This window comes from Leptopilina boulardi, unplaced genomic scaffold (assembly GCF_019393585.1).
Source record: "Leptopilina boulardi isolate dan_hultmark-lab unplaced genomic scaffold, ZJU_Lbou_2.1 LbouV2_332, whole genome shotgun sequence".
NCBI classification, from domain to species: domain Eukaryota; kingdom Metazoa; phylum Arthropoda; class Insecta; order Hymenoptera; family Figitidae; genus Leptopilina; species Leptopilina boulardi.
Window position 1 is genome coordinate 2,514,475 of NW_026137899.1, and position 14,175 is coordinate 2,528,649.

The window sequence follows — 14,175 nt, forward strand, 5'->3', positions numbered from 1 at the left end:
AATAACATAGGAAATATTTTTAATACATTAAATAGTCTTTGAGATGAAGTTAGTCTATTTTTCATTATTAAACAAAACACAAACTGCCAGAAAGATAATGAACATGTGAATAAAAGCGTTTATCGCCGAAAACTTCAAAATTTCCAGCGAGAATGGACTGACAGGCTTGTAGAGCTTAAAAACGCAAATCCGCGTTAAATTGGAAAAAAACTATATTTATTTCCATAACCACGGCTTTTCGCAAACTTTCATTCATCTTTCATAAAACTTTAAATAAATTTAAATTTTCAATTCACAATGTAACTTATTTAAAACATTTGGACTGAAGTAAAAACTCACTACAGCGATTAAAATAATGAGCAAATAAAGGTAACAAAATTACCTTATAAACTTTATTTGAGAAAGATTGCAGTATTAATTCAACGAATCGTTGGAGAACGCACAAAATTTACACGAACATTTAATAATTAAATTACTTGAGAGAGTTCTAAACATATGTTGAGGTTTTTTTTATCAATGGAAATGAGCTGATCTTATCGAAACAATCGTTTCTCTATATATCATAAATATTGTACATTGTACATCATTTACCTTAACATTTTTTCGTAAAATTATAACATCAGTAACAACAATTTTTTTGGATTCTGTACAAAATATAAATAAGCCACAAACACACACACATCAAAAATTCTTGAACAACCGATTTTTTTCCCAAGGCTGTGTATACAGTTTTCACAGGATACACTGGACTTAATCACTGTTTCTGTTTCACATTATATAAATTGTAATTTTTCAGGTTCTCAGTTTTCTTTTTGACAGTTTTTCACAGTGTGAGCTCTACATAAAAAATGACAAGGACGGATTTCATTTAGAAACCGGTATCATGTTAATTCTGTGTACTCAGTGAACCCGTGATTTGGAGGACCCAGCAAAAGAACTCCAACACTTTGATCTTTTGAGGCAGTAACAATATCTTTTTCTTTCTTAAGGAAAAAACGTTCAAAAATTTAATGTCAATTTTTTTCCGTAATAATTATCTTATAAAAACGGTAAAAATATAAAATCTATAATCATTTATGCTCTTTTGTGCAAAAATTCATTCGAATTTAACCTTTAAATTAAAAAATACTCAGTTTCATAAAAATTTGTCGATCAGAATTTTTTAGACATTTTCGGACCACAGTATCAATTTTTCTCTAACAGTGAGCCCAATTGTGTTCGTTTACTCAATTATAATATAAAAAATTAAAAAAAAAAAAATTTTTTTTGAATAAAAATTGCTGAAAAAATATCATTTTGACAAAAAACACCAATTTATTTCAATGATAAAGAAACACTTGTACTAGATAGCGAAAAATATTCAATTTAGAAAAAAGTTTATTAAGACTTTTTAATTCTGCTAGACGTGCAAAATTCAACACAACTTTGGTTTTTCTTTTACTAAAACATATTTCCTATGTCAAAAAATTAGATTTATTTTGAAAAGTATGCATTCTTGAAAAAAATTATGAGATTTTCAAAAAATAAATCAGTGCACAAAAGAGTACAAGTTGAACTCAATTTTCACAAGATTTGTTTTTTAGAATTTTTAACTTCTTATATTTAAAAATGTTTTTTTAGTTTTTCAAAAAATAAATTGGTGCACAAAAGAGCACAAGTCGATCTCAATTTGGCACAAAATTTGTTTTTTTGAAAAATTTAATTTTAGACGTTTTAAAATAGTTTTCAAATTTTTATGTCCTGAATTTTGAGTATTTAAAAAAATGAATTTGTGCAAAAAGAACAAAACTCGAGCATAATTCATCACAATATTTGTTTTTCTAAAATTTTAACTTTACTGATCTAACTTCCTGGAAATATTAAAATTGTTAACGACCTTATTATTATCAGCATTCAGGGTGTGATTATTTCATGGTTATTTCCAGATTTGAAAAAATGTAAAAGTTTTCTAAATTAAATTTTTATTTCCACAACGAATAAATTCAAACAAGTATTAAAAAATAATTATTTTATTAACGTGTCTTTTGTGAAAACAATAAGAATGAGTTATTATTATGTTGCAAAAATTAATATTAAAAAAACCAAAGTTTTCTCCAAAAGCAAAAATAAATATAATCCCTAATATATCCATAAATAAATATAATAGTTTTGTTGGCCAATAATAAAAATATTTTTTTGCATAAATATCAACTAAATATTTCCTTTTTAAATAGATATGTGTTTGTAATGGAGACCAATTGCTAAAATTGTAATTAAACAGAATTTATCATAAATTATTGTAATAAGTTTAAAAATTAAGAAAAGGATACATTCATCGTATGGAGAAACATCTACGTCTTGAATATCTCCTTTGTGACGATAAACCTCTCCCAGATATTCATGATGATCAGGATATCTTCTGTAGCGTCTCAAAATTCCCCCATCACAGACAGAAAAAAGCGTACTACCGTTTGAAGTATATCTCATTTTCCAAATTGGCGAATCTTTTTGTTCCTTGAGATGCTCTTGAATTCCAGTGTCGGGAACATAAGCCGAAACCAGATCACCGCCACTCATGATTAAGCCTTTAAAAAACATTTTTTTTCTAATAAAACATTTTTTTTTCTTCTAGAATTAGAAAAAATGTCTTATCCCTATTGAAAAAAAACACGTATAATTGTACGTATAATAATACGTATTATTATACGTATAATTATACGTATTATTATACGTATAATTATACGTATTATTATACGTATAATTATACGTATTATTATACGTATAATTATACGTATTATTATACGTATAATTATAATTCTATTAAAACTAGAATAATAGAATAGAATAGATTAATTAGTAGCAAAATTGCGCTGAAAATTTTTAGAAATTTTAAAATGCAAATTAAATTTCACGAAAAAAAATATCGTCGAATGTCAATTCAAGCAGTCACCCATCCAAGTACTAACCGCGTCCAACGTTGCTTAACTTCCGTGATCGGATGAGAACTTGTTCCTTCGCCTTGGTGTTTCCGCTGTCTTGTCTTGATTAATAACTTTGTCGTATAAGTATTGTATCGCACCTCCCTATTGAAAATCCCCACATGGGAAACCACATGGGATCCTATGTCAAAAACCATGTAAAACCCCATTCCCCATATGGGAAACCACATGAGATCCCATATAAAAACTCATGGGAAATTGGGACAGGAATTGGCATAGGAAAATATCAAAACGAGGTTCCTCCATGTCATTTCCTATGTCAAATCCCATGTCAAATATCATGTTAAATACTAATTGAGATCCTTTATCACTTTTTTGACAAATTTTCCCATGTCAAACCCCATGTCATTTCCCAAGTAAAAACCTTTATCATTTTTTTGAAAAATTTTCCAATGTCATTTCCCATGTGAAATCTTTTATCATTTTTTTGAAAAATTTTCCCATGTCAAATCCTCTTTCGCCTTATCGAAAATACCCACATAGGAAAGCATATGGGAATCCATATGGGAAATGGAATACGATTTCATGTGCATTCTTCCAAATGATAAAACAAATAGATTTAAGCATAGGAAATCATATAAGATTTCATATAGATTCTGAAATTTCAACCTAAGATTTCACATGGATTTACATATAGGAAACGATATAGGATTTTATTCGGGAATTTTTTAGTTGGCTGCTTTATGCAGGCGGCAGATTACAAAAAAATTAATTATTTGATTAAATATAAAATAATAATACTTCAATTCATCTGAAAATAAAAAAAAGTTTACTTTACTTCTGCCTTAGACTCTCAGCTTTTATAGTATTCCAGACTGATCTCAACTGTGAGAGAAAATATTTTCACCATCTGGTGGTGAAACAATGAAACTATAATGACGATCAACATCTATATTGAAATTTCCTATGTCATTTCCCATGTGAAATCCTCTTTCATTTATTCGAAAAATTTTCCCATGTCATATCCCATGTGAAATCTTATCATTTTTTCGAAAAATTTTCCCATGTCATTTCCCATGTGAAATCCTTCATCATTTTTTTGACAAATTTTCCAATGACAAATCCTCTTTCGCCCTATCGAAAATACCCACATGGGAAAGCATATGGGAATCCACAGAGGAAATGGAATACGATAAAGGATTTCACATGGCAAATGACATGAGGTTTGACGTGGGAATTGATATGGGAAAATTTTTCCAAAAAATAATAAAAGATTTCACATGGGAAATGACATGGGAAATTTTTTTGAAAAAAAATGATAAAGGAATTCACATGGGAAATGACATGGGAAAATTTTTCGAATAAATGAAAGAGGATTTCACATGGGAAATGACATGGGAAATGACATAGGAAATTTCAATATAGATGTTGATCGTCATTATAGTTTCATTGTTTCACCACCAGATGGTGAAAATATTTTCTCTCACAGTTGAGATCAGTCTGAAATACTATAAAAGCTGAGAGTCTAAGGCAGAAGTAAAGTAAACTTTTTTTTATTTTCAGATGAGTTGAAGTATTATTATTTGATATTTAATCAAATAATTAATTTTTTTGTAATCTGCCGCCTGCATAAAGCAGCCAACTAAAACATTCCCGAATAAAATCCTATATGTTTCCTATATGTAAATCCATGTGAAATCTTAGGTTGAAATTTCAGAATCTATATGAAATCTTATATGATTTCCTATGCTTAAATCTATTTGTTTTATCATTTGGAAGAATGCACATGAAATCGTATTCCATTTCCCATATGGATTCCCATATGCTTTCCTATGTGGGTATTTTCGATAAGGCGAAAGAGGATTTGACATGGGAAAATTTTTCAAAAAAATGATAAAAGATTTCACATGGGAAATGACATTGGAAAATTTTTCAAAAAAATGATAAAGGTTTTTACTTGGGAAATGACATGGGGTTTGACATGGGAAAATTTGTCAAAAAAGTGATAAAGGATCTCAATTAGTATTTAACATGGTATTTAACATGATATTTGTCATGGGATTTGACATAGGAAATGACATGGAGGAACCTCGTTTTGATATTTTCCTATGCCAATTCCTGTCCCAATTTCCCATGAGTTTTTATATGGGATCCCATGTGGTTTCCCATATGGGGAATGGGGTTTTACATAGTTTTTGACATAGGATCCCATGTGGTTTCCCATGTGGGGATTTTCAATAGGGCTAACCTCACTTTTAGTGATACTTATACGACAAAGTTATTAATCAAGACAAGACAGCGGAAACACCAAGGCGAAGGAACAAGTTCTCATCAGATCACAGAAGTTAAGCAACGTTGGACGCGGTTAGTACTTGGATGGGTGACTGCTTGAATTGACATTCGACGTTATTTTTTTTCGTGAAATTTAATTTGCATTTTAAAATTTCTAAAAATTTTCAGCGCAATTTTGCTACTAATTAATCTATTCTATTCTATTATTCTATTTTTAATAGAATTATAATTATACGTATAATAATACGTATAATTATACTTATTATTATACGTATTATTATACGTATTATTATACGTATAATTAATTATACGTATAATTATACGTATAATTATACGTGTTTTTTTTCAATAGGGATTACTTTTTTCTTTCGAACATAACCTTCAAATTCAATATTTGAAGACACAACCTAAAAATTTAAAGCTTAAAAAGAACATACAATCTCAAAATTCAATGCCAAAATTATAGGTCATAACTTTTTGTTTAATCCGGATATTTAATTTTTTCTTTTTTAACCAGGAAGAGCATTTACTCATCTTGTCGTTTTTAAGAATCCGGTAGAAAATTTTTTTAAAATAACAAAATGGCGACCATTCTACTGAAAATCTTGGAATTTAAATTATGTACTCAAAAACCCCATCTTTTTTTTTGTTGCAATTTTTTTTGGTAATTGTCTTCATAGTAAAGAATATTTTCCATAGGAATTTAACTTGTATCAGATACTGTTAAAAGAGGAAACTTTTTAAAAATTTTTTTAAAGAAATACAATAGCAATAAAAAAATTTTCCTGTCAAAAGTTGTTCCTCTTTGAAAGATGTAAAAAAGTGTTTCTTTTCTTAACATTTTTCTCTATCTCGCTTTGTTTTCGACATATTTCATGAAATTTGATTTGAATGATAACATTATATTTTTGCTACGAACACTTTTTTGATAGTTATTTGATTATTCGTAGCAAAAATACAATGTTATCATTCAAATTAAATTTCACGAAATATATCGAAAACGAAGCGAGATAGAAAAAAAAACAGAAGACACTTTTTTACATCTTTCAAAGAGGAGCAACTTTTCTTAGGGAAATTTTTTAATTGCTATTGTATTTCCGTGAATTTGCCCATAAAAATAGTAAATATATATAACTAAAGTCAATTTTCTATTGTACATGTTGAAAAATTAAATAAATAAAGTTTATCAACTGTCTATTATATATTTATATCTTACTGTAAAATCCATCCTCTGCACTTCTACAAAATGGCTCAGGAGTTACACAAACTGTATTAACTGTATGTCCAGTTTGAAAAGTATGAAACACTCTGCCATCAGGTGATGAAACTTTGCAAGTGCCATCAGATCCTCCGGTTAGAATAGAATTTTGCCACGGCCATGATGAAGGTAAGAAGCAAATGTCTCTTATAACAGATCCATGTAGCTGCCCCAAATAATTACTCATTTTATTTCTAATCGATTTTATATAAAGCATTCCACATGAAATTTTCATTGAAAAATTATTTCTGATTAAAATAATACGTTTTGAAATCCACATAATTACAACAAGAGAAGGTTCCTTCTTTGTAGAAGAACACTTTATTTTCATTAATATAAAAAAATCGGACAAGTGCTAGTTACACTCGCATTAAAACCGAGGGTTCCGTACCCCTAAACCTAAAATTTCAGGGGTTTAAAGTGTGAAGGCCGATGGAAAAATTCCAATTTTGCTTAATTTCTCCTGTCATGTGAGCATGAAAATACATAGATCGACACATAGAGCGAAAATTATCAGTTTTTCCTTGAAAACGCTATGATAATCAACTCCAATCGTTCTCGCTATATTATTTGTAATCTACACGTAAAAATACGTGCAAATGTATAAATTTAAATCCCTTGAGATAAAATTTTCTTCTTTTTGTTTCCTCTCCTCACGAGGAAGCTTTGTATTCGTGACGATTTTCGTTTTTTTAAAAATGGGTTATATGGGTTTATTTTTATCTAGAATGCATAATTATATTTGAAGATTTAAACAAATGTCCGGATGTATGTGTGTATATGTCACAAAATCTTGTGTACAAATTATCTCTAATACACTTCGATGGATTGTCCTGAAATTTTATAGACTTATTACAGTCATCAAAACCTAAAATCAGACACAAGGATTTCCAAAAATATCCACATAATTTTTTTTATGTCACTTTTTCAAAAATTCAAAAATAGGTTTTTTAACCAAAAATTTTTTTACACTGTAAAAATAATTTTTTTGTCCAAAAAACTGATTTCTCGCGTTAAAACAAATTGATTAATCTACTTAAAGTCTATCTTTTACTTAAAATCTATAAATTATATCATTTTTTAATTTTTGAAAAAAAAAAATTTTTTCGTTTTTTTTAAATAACTTTTTTTTCATGGAAATTTTTAATAAATTTTGTCAAAACCGTATTCTTGGCATGAAAACGAATATTTGTAAAAAAAATTGATCGCTAGTTTAGTTGTAATCCTTCTTTTTATCTTGAATATAAGTGTATCATGATGAGGAAGCTAAATGGTCATGAATTAGGTAAATACCTTGTTTTATTCGAAAAATCCATGATTTTTTCTAAAAATATGAGTTTTCCTTAAAAACAATATGATCATCAACTCCAATCGTGCTCGCTATATTTTTCCTGTAATCTGCACACAAAAATACGCACGTATGCCAAATATAAACTGTTTTAATAAAGTAGTGTGTGAGCTAGGAGGATTAATCGCTTTTTTTCAAAATTTTGTACTTTTCCTTGACAACGCTATGTAAATTGATCTGAATCATGTTCGCTATATTTTTCCTGTAATCTACACGCCAAAATACATATGTGTACCAAATTTCAGCCCTCTAGATAGATTCGTGTGGCCGCTAAGGGGGGGGGAGGGTTCATGCATTGCTTCACTAGTCTCATTAATAGGGTTTTCCCTTCGGGTACGGAACCCTAAAAAAACTTTTTTCAAAAAATTAAATATTTATTTAATTGTTCTTAGCTCTATTTCAATGTTTATCATAAACCTAATAAAAAAATTTAAACAAAACTCTGAAAAAAAATAAAATTTGAATTTTGCTTTACTTAAAAATATCGATTAAATCTATAAATTAAAATAAAATATGTAAAATATTTGAATGAATTGATTTGTTTTGAAGCTTAGAATGTATTTTTGCAAAGAACTTGATTAAAATCTATAATAAAAAAATTATTGGAAAAAAATACTAAATTTACTTTTACAAAAAATTAAAAACACTAATTTTAAACATAGGTCAGGGTAAAATATGTACTTATTATAGGCCAAAAGATTTGTTTTAATGCAAGAAATACGTTTTTCTCGTAAACAAAGTTAAATTTTTAGCATAAAAATTTTTTTGTTTTTTATTTTATCCCAATCCGTAATTCTTTTTAATCTGTCTGAATAAATCAAAACTCGGAAAAAATATTATCTTCAATATTTATACATTTTTCATAAGTTGATCATTTTTTTGTTTGAATTCCATGTTTTCTGGAGTCTAGAACATATGTTCTCCTTACAATATAAATAATATTTTGATTAAAATCTCGAATTACTTGAACCAATATTAGAAAGATTTTAATGAATCAAGTACAACAATTGATTTGACTAAATACATTCTCAAAACAAGAAAACCATTTTCTTCAATTAATAATTTTAAGTTTCTTACAAGTTGATTAATCTCTTACTCGAATTCCCAAATATACTACAGTAAGACAATCGTTTTCTTGAACCAATCCCATAAATTACGTGTCTTTATTCAATCCCACGATTTACTTGAAGCAAGCCAAATTTTCTTGATTCAATACTATTATTTTTTCAGTGTATAAATTTTTTAAAATCAAAATTTGGTAGAATTTATTTTAGAAAAAAAAGTATAAAATTATTACAAAATTTATGCAAAGATATATTTTTTATTATTATTAATGTTCTTTTTTAAAAAATTATCGAAAGGTATTTAACAAAGCCGTAGCTATAAAAGTAGGGGTACGGTTAAGTAATTGGAAGTAGGCTAAGAAATGTTCCACTAAATACAAAAATATTACAGAAAAACTTGTTTCAATTAAAAATAATTTTTCGAATAAAACTCACATAGAATACCCCATATGATTTATAAATATTTTAAAGTTTTTGTGCTTTATTACAAAAATAACTCACGTCATAAACAAAATCTAAGGGCAGTGGCATTCGAAGATCAACTAAAGTGAGACCTTTTCCATTGACAGCAACAGAAATTGCTAAATTTGGACCCGCAGGATCAGTAGCTAATCCAGTTCGATTTCCGTTTCCATTAAACGCACAATTGTCATAAGCTAAAAGTTGTTCTCCTCTTTCAACATCCACGACGACTAATCTTCTTGCATTAGTTGCAGCCAAAACCTAAAATTGTATATCAATTTTAAATTAATTCAAATCTTTTTTTTTACGTTTCCTTAATTTTTAATGATTTTATAACTTCTGAATTTGGGTGAAAAATAATAATTAAAGCAAATTTAGTGCTCTGAAATATCTCTAAAAAATCTAAGAACTACCCTTAACTTATAAAAGCATCATGAACTCAAAAAATCACACGCGAAAAATTAAAAGTAGGTGTTTTTAAAAATTTTTCTTATATAAATTTCAATATATTTCAGTTTATGTGAGATATCTCATTTAAAATTTGTTAAATAAAATGTACATTTATACAACAGATTCTGTGGTTCACCAAATTTTTATTTAATATAATTTCTATTTAACAAAATTTTTATTAAACATAGTTATCATAATACAAAGTTTTAAATCAACTTAATTTTTTAAAATTTAATTTCCATACAGGAAGATATTTACTTAACTGAATTCTTAAGTAACATAACTTCTATTTGACAAAACTTTTATTTAACCAAATCTTCAATATAGAAATTTTTTATTTATACGAATTATTAGCAAAATTTCAATTTCATTGAAACTTTATTTGTAGGAACTTTCATTTGTACGAATTGTCATTTGAGAGAATTATTATCGAATCATCGAATTTCTATTTGACCGAAATCGCAAATGGCCTAAAAATATCCGACAGAAAAGTTTTGGCGCCAATTTTAAAATAAAACAAACAAAAATAATTAAGAAAATTGTGATTGATTAATTTTAAAATTCCCGCCAAAACTTTTCTGTCGGATATTCGACTAAGTCAAAATTCTGTCAGATAAGAATTTTGTTAAATGGAGATTTGGTTAAATTGGAATTCTATGAAATAGAAATTTAGTTAAATAAAAGTTCTATTTAATAAAAATTCTTTTATATGTAAATTTAGTTAAATCAATATTCTACTAAATGAAAATTATATTAAAGAACAATTATTTAATTAAAAATTCTGTATTATAGAAATTTTGCAGAATATGAATTCTGTTAAATAGAAATTATTTTAAATGAAAATTTGGTCATGTCTCGGATTTTTCTCAAAATTCGGTAAATTGTAGTGATAGTGGTGCTAAGTGTACAAATTTTGAATTTGAAATTTTAAATATTTTTCGAGATATTTACAATAACAAATTAAAGCAATATTTTTTTGCTTTACTTAAAATTTTTTCCCTACTAAAAATAGAGAAAAATGATGCGAAAGTTTTTTACCCAAAAAGACCTTAAACTTTTAGAAAAAACTTATTTTTATAAAAAAATATTCATTTTTAAACAATTTGTTTAAAAAATAAAATTTTTTTATAACTTTTAAACATGTTCTCCCTCATTTTGAAGCGCGAAAAAAATCAGGACTATTGTTTAAGTCATAATAAATCGATGGTTAAATTTTTGAGATGGCATTATTTTTTTAGAAATATTAATTAATTAACTAACAAAAGTTAATAAAAATGAAATATTTTACAAATAAATAAAATTAGAATAATTTTTAAAATACCATTCCAATGCTTATGGAAATCCGCATTTAAATTCAAAATTTGTACATTTATCACCACTATCATTACAATTTACCGAATTTTGAGAAAAATCCGAGACATGACCCCGTATTCTCATATGAAATGCCTCAAATGTTTCTTTAAATTGTACATCTCACAGGCGGATCAATAATGAAAGTACTTTGAGCTATATTAATAAAGATTAACTATTTTTTTTGCATTTAAACTTTTTTTTAAAATTGCTTTTTTCCCATAAATTTAAATAAATATATTGACACCTACAGATATATATTGTTCTTTAGCCTTTGTAGAGTTTATCAAGACGCATTTTTCGGGTTGTTAGCAAACATTTTGATGTTATTCTATCAAAATTTATTGAATTTTTTAAAATTAGAAAAAAACTTTTTTTTGACCTTAACTTAAAAAAATGTATTAACACCTGTAAATATTTAAAAACATCTTTTAGTTAAAATATACTGGCTTCAAGCTAAAAATTTTAAAGTTTTTATAAATATTTATCTTTAATTTTGTAGTTATGTATTAACAGTTTAAAATTGAAAGATTTTGAAAAATGTTACTTTTTATTAAATATCTTTATGTAACTTTAAAATTATTATAAACTACTTGGAGAATATTCAAAAACGAATCAATTGATCTATTATTAAACCTATTATTATTAACCTTTTATTAACCCCTTCACTGTGAGCGACCCAACGTTGGGTCGTGAACATATTATCACAAAATAAATAAAATTTATTGTATTCATTGTAAATAAATACTCCCATACAATTTTGAGGACACTATAGGTATCACTGACATTAATTATTGCAATAATTAAGTAAATATTAATTAATAATTGTTAATATAACAAGAAAAAGTTTCATAAAAATTCGTCGACCCATATCAAATGAACATTTTGGGACCATTATATGATATTTTGCTCTCACACCGAAGGGGTTAATATACTAAATAACTTACTAAAAGTTGGTCACAAAAAATGACCATTGGGAAGCAAAGTATTCATGAAATAAACACATGAAATTCATAATTCAACTTGGCAGCGGTTTATTTATAATACTAATATTATTTATTTATTGTAACTCTACTATTTATTAATGTAATTAAAAATTATTTGACACAACAATTTTATTTTAATAATGTTTTTACAATAAAAGTTTAAGAAAGTGTTATTTCTGTCAATTTTAAACTAAAAAGTTCCTTGAAAAAAATATTACTGTTATTTAATAAAAATTAACTTAATCATTAGTGGTTCTCAGTTTATTGTAAATTTTAATATATAAAGAAATAGATATATTTTTTTACTAAAATACAATAAAATAAAAGAAATAAGACACGCACCCTAGAACCGTCTGAAGTGAATCTTACAGCATTGACATTTTGTGTTTGGGTCATTGCAGTTATCTGATAACATGTAAGTAATTCCATTCGCAAAGCAGAGTAGAGATTAACTTTGCCATCGTAACCTCCCGAGCAAAATAAATACCGATCCTGTAATAAAGAAAAAAATTTTTTTTTTACGAGATATACAAGTTCCTAACATTGACACAATGTTGTGAAACTTACAGATAACCTAAAAATATCTCATTTAATGCGTTTATTTTTCTAAAAATTTGAATTACTTTCAAGTATTTCATTATTATCATTTAACCAACTTTATTTTCAACTATAAAATGAATTATTTAATAAATAATATAATGACATAATACCCGCGGACTGAAAGCGACACCCCTCACTCTTCCTTGATGAAATTTTAAGAATTTTGGGGTGCCTTCTTGTTGCATTTTGAAGTGAAATAGAAGATATATTCGCAATTCCTTGATTCCTTTTCTTTCACTTTTATCAACGAACTTCAACTATTATTTGCATATCAACTTTCTGTGATTTGACAGCACACTATCATTATTATTGTGTTTCATTTTAATAAATTTCATCTGTCTGAATTAATTTTCATTTTACACATCAAGAAACATACATTTTTCTTTATTATTTTATTTCACGAGACAATCATTACCCACAGATTTTTAGTAATAAACAAATAATAAAAAAAAATAATAGATTTTGGACCTTCGAAATTGAGGGCTATCTTCATTACCCCCAATTTTATTCCCCTCTCTATTCCTGTCAACTGGAATCTGAAGTTACCGGTTAGTATCATATATTGTATTACCAACATTGATAAATAAATATATTATGCCAATACAAGGCTACCAACTATCGTCATTTGTGTTCAGTGGGGGAAATTCAATATGGCCGACAACTGGAGAATTCTCTTGTAAAAAGTCCTTTTTCTTAAGGCCTGAGCAGAATAGAAACGTAACCGGAATCGTAATCGCAAACGCAACCGGAAGAATGAGTTAGAGAAGGGTAGACATATTGTTTGTTCTGCTTCAACTCATTATTCGGGTTGCGTTTGCGATTACGATTCCGGTTACGTTTCTATTCTGGGTTGGCCTTTAAAGGCCTTTCTCCAATAGGATCCTAAACTCTTGCGTTGCGTATGCATTGCGTCGGTTGCTATTGGCAACCAATGCTAAAATCAATGCGTCAGTCACGCAACGCAAAAGTTTAGGTTCCTATTGGAGAAAGGCCTTAATAAATGATTTCACTATCACGAACCATCAAACACATAGATTTCAAAACGATATTCACATTTTAACACCTTAAGTCCAATTCCCCTAGACTCATCTCATTGGTCGACATTTATTCCACTATTCTACTATTCCACTATTCTACCCACATGGTCGCACTTGTTTTTCCGTGCGAAAAAAGGACACTTTATCAAAAATGTGCTAAAAATCCCAATTCGGAAACGGCCCTTGTTTTTCCGTGCGAAGAAAGGACACTGCATACTTCCCGAGCACACACTTTTTCAAAAGTGCACTTAAAATTCCAATTCGGAAACGGCCCTACTCATTTCTGTCCTAACTCCCGTGTTGTCATGACAACACTTACGTTAGAAAAGGAAAAAATTGTGTAGGAATATCCGGCCAGGAATGTACACTTTTGGCCGTACCCAAGAAGCACGTCATATAACCTTAATATC

At 27.7% G+C, this 14,175-nt stretch overlaps 1 protein-coding gene across 1 annotated transcript; it reads right to left on the reverse strand.

Annotated features, from left to right (window-relative positions):
• Nucleotides 1-44: 44 nt before the first annotated feature.
• LOC127285391 (uncharacterized) lies at nucleotides 45-13,267 on the reverse strand. The gene is made up of 6 exons (XM_051311382.1): nucleotides 12,839-13,267; nucleotides 12,471-12,620; nucleotides 9,382-9,603; nucleotides 6,427-6,634; nucleotides 2,310-2,564; nucleotides 45-973 (listed from the first exon to the last, which is right to left on the reverse strand). The coding sequence occupies exons 1-6, from the start codon at nucleotides 12,911-12,913 to the stop codon at nucleotides 882-884; spliced, it is 1,002 nt and encodes a 333-aa protein (XP_051167339.1). The 5' UTR covers nucleotides 12,914-13,267; the 3' UTR covers nucleotides 45-881.
• Between the last annotated feature and the right edge of the window lie 908 nt (nucleotides 13,268-14,175).

Coding starts and splice junctions, on each gene's coding strand:
- LOC127285391 (XM_051311382.1), bottom strand. CDS start 12,913: ATGCAACAAGAAGGCACCCCAAAATTCTTAAAATTTCATCAAGGAAGA. Junction 2,565..6,426: donor TGCAGAGGATGGATTTTACA/GTAAGATATAAA, acceptor TGTTTTTTAAAG/GCTTAATCATGAGTGGCGGT. Junction 974..2,309: donor TGTTTCTCCATACGATGAAT/GTATCCTTTTCT, acceptor AGAAAGAAAAAG/ATATTGTTACTGCCTCAAAA.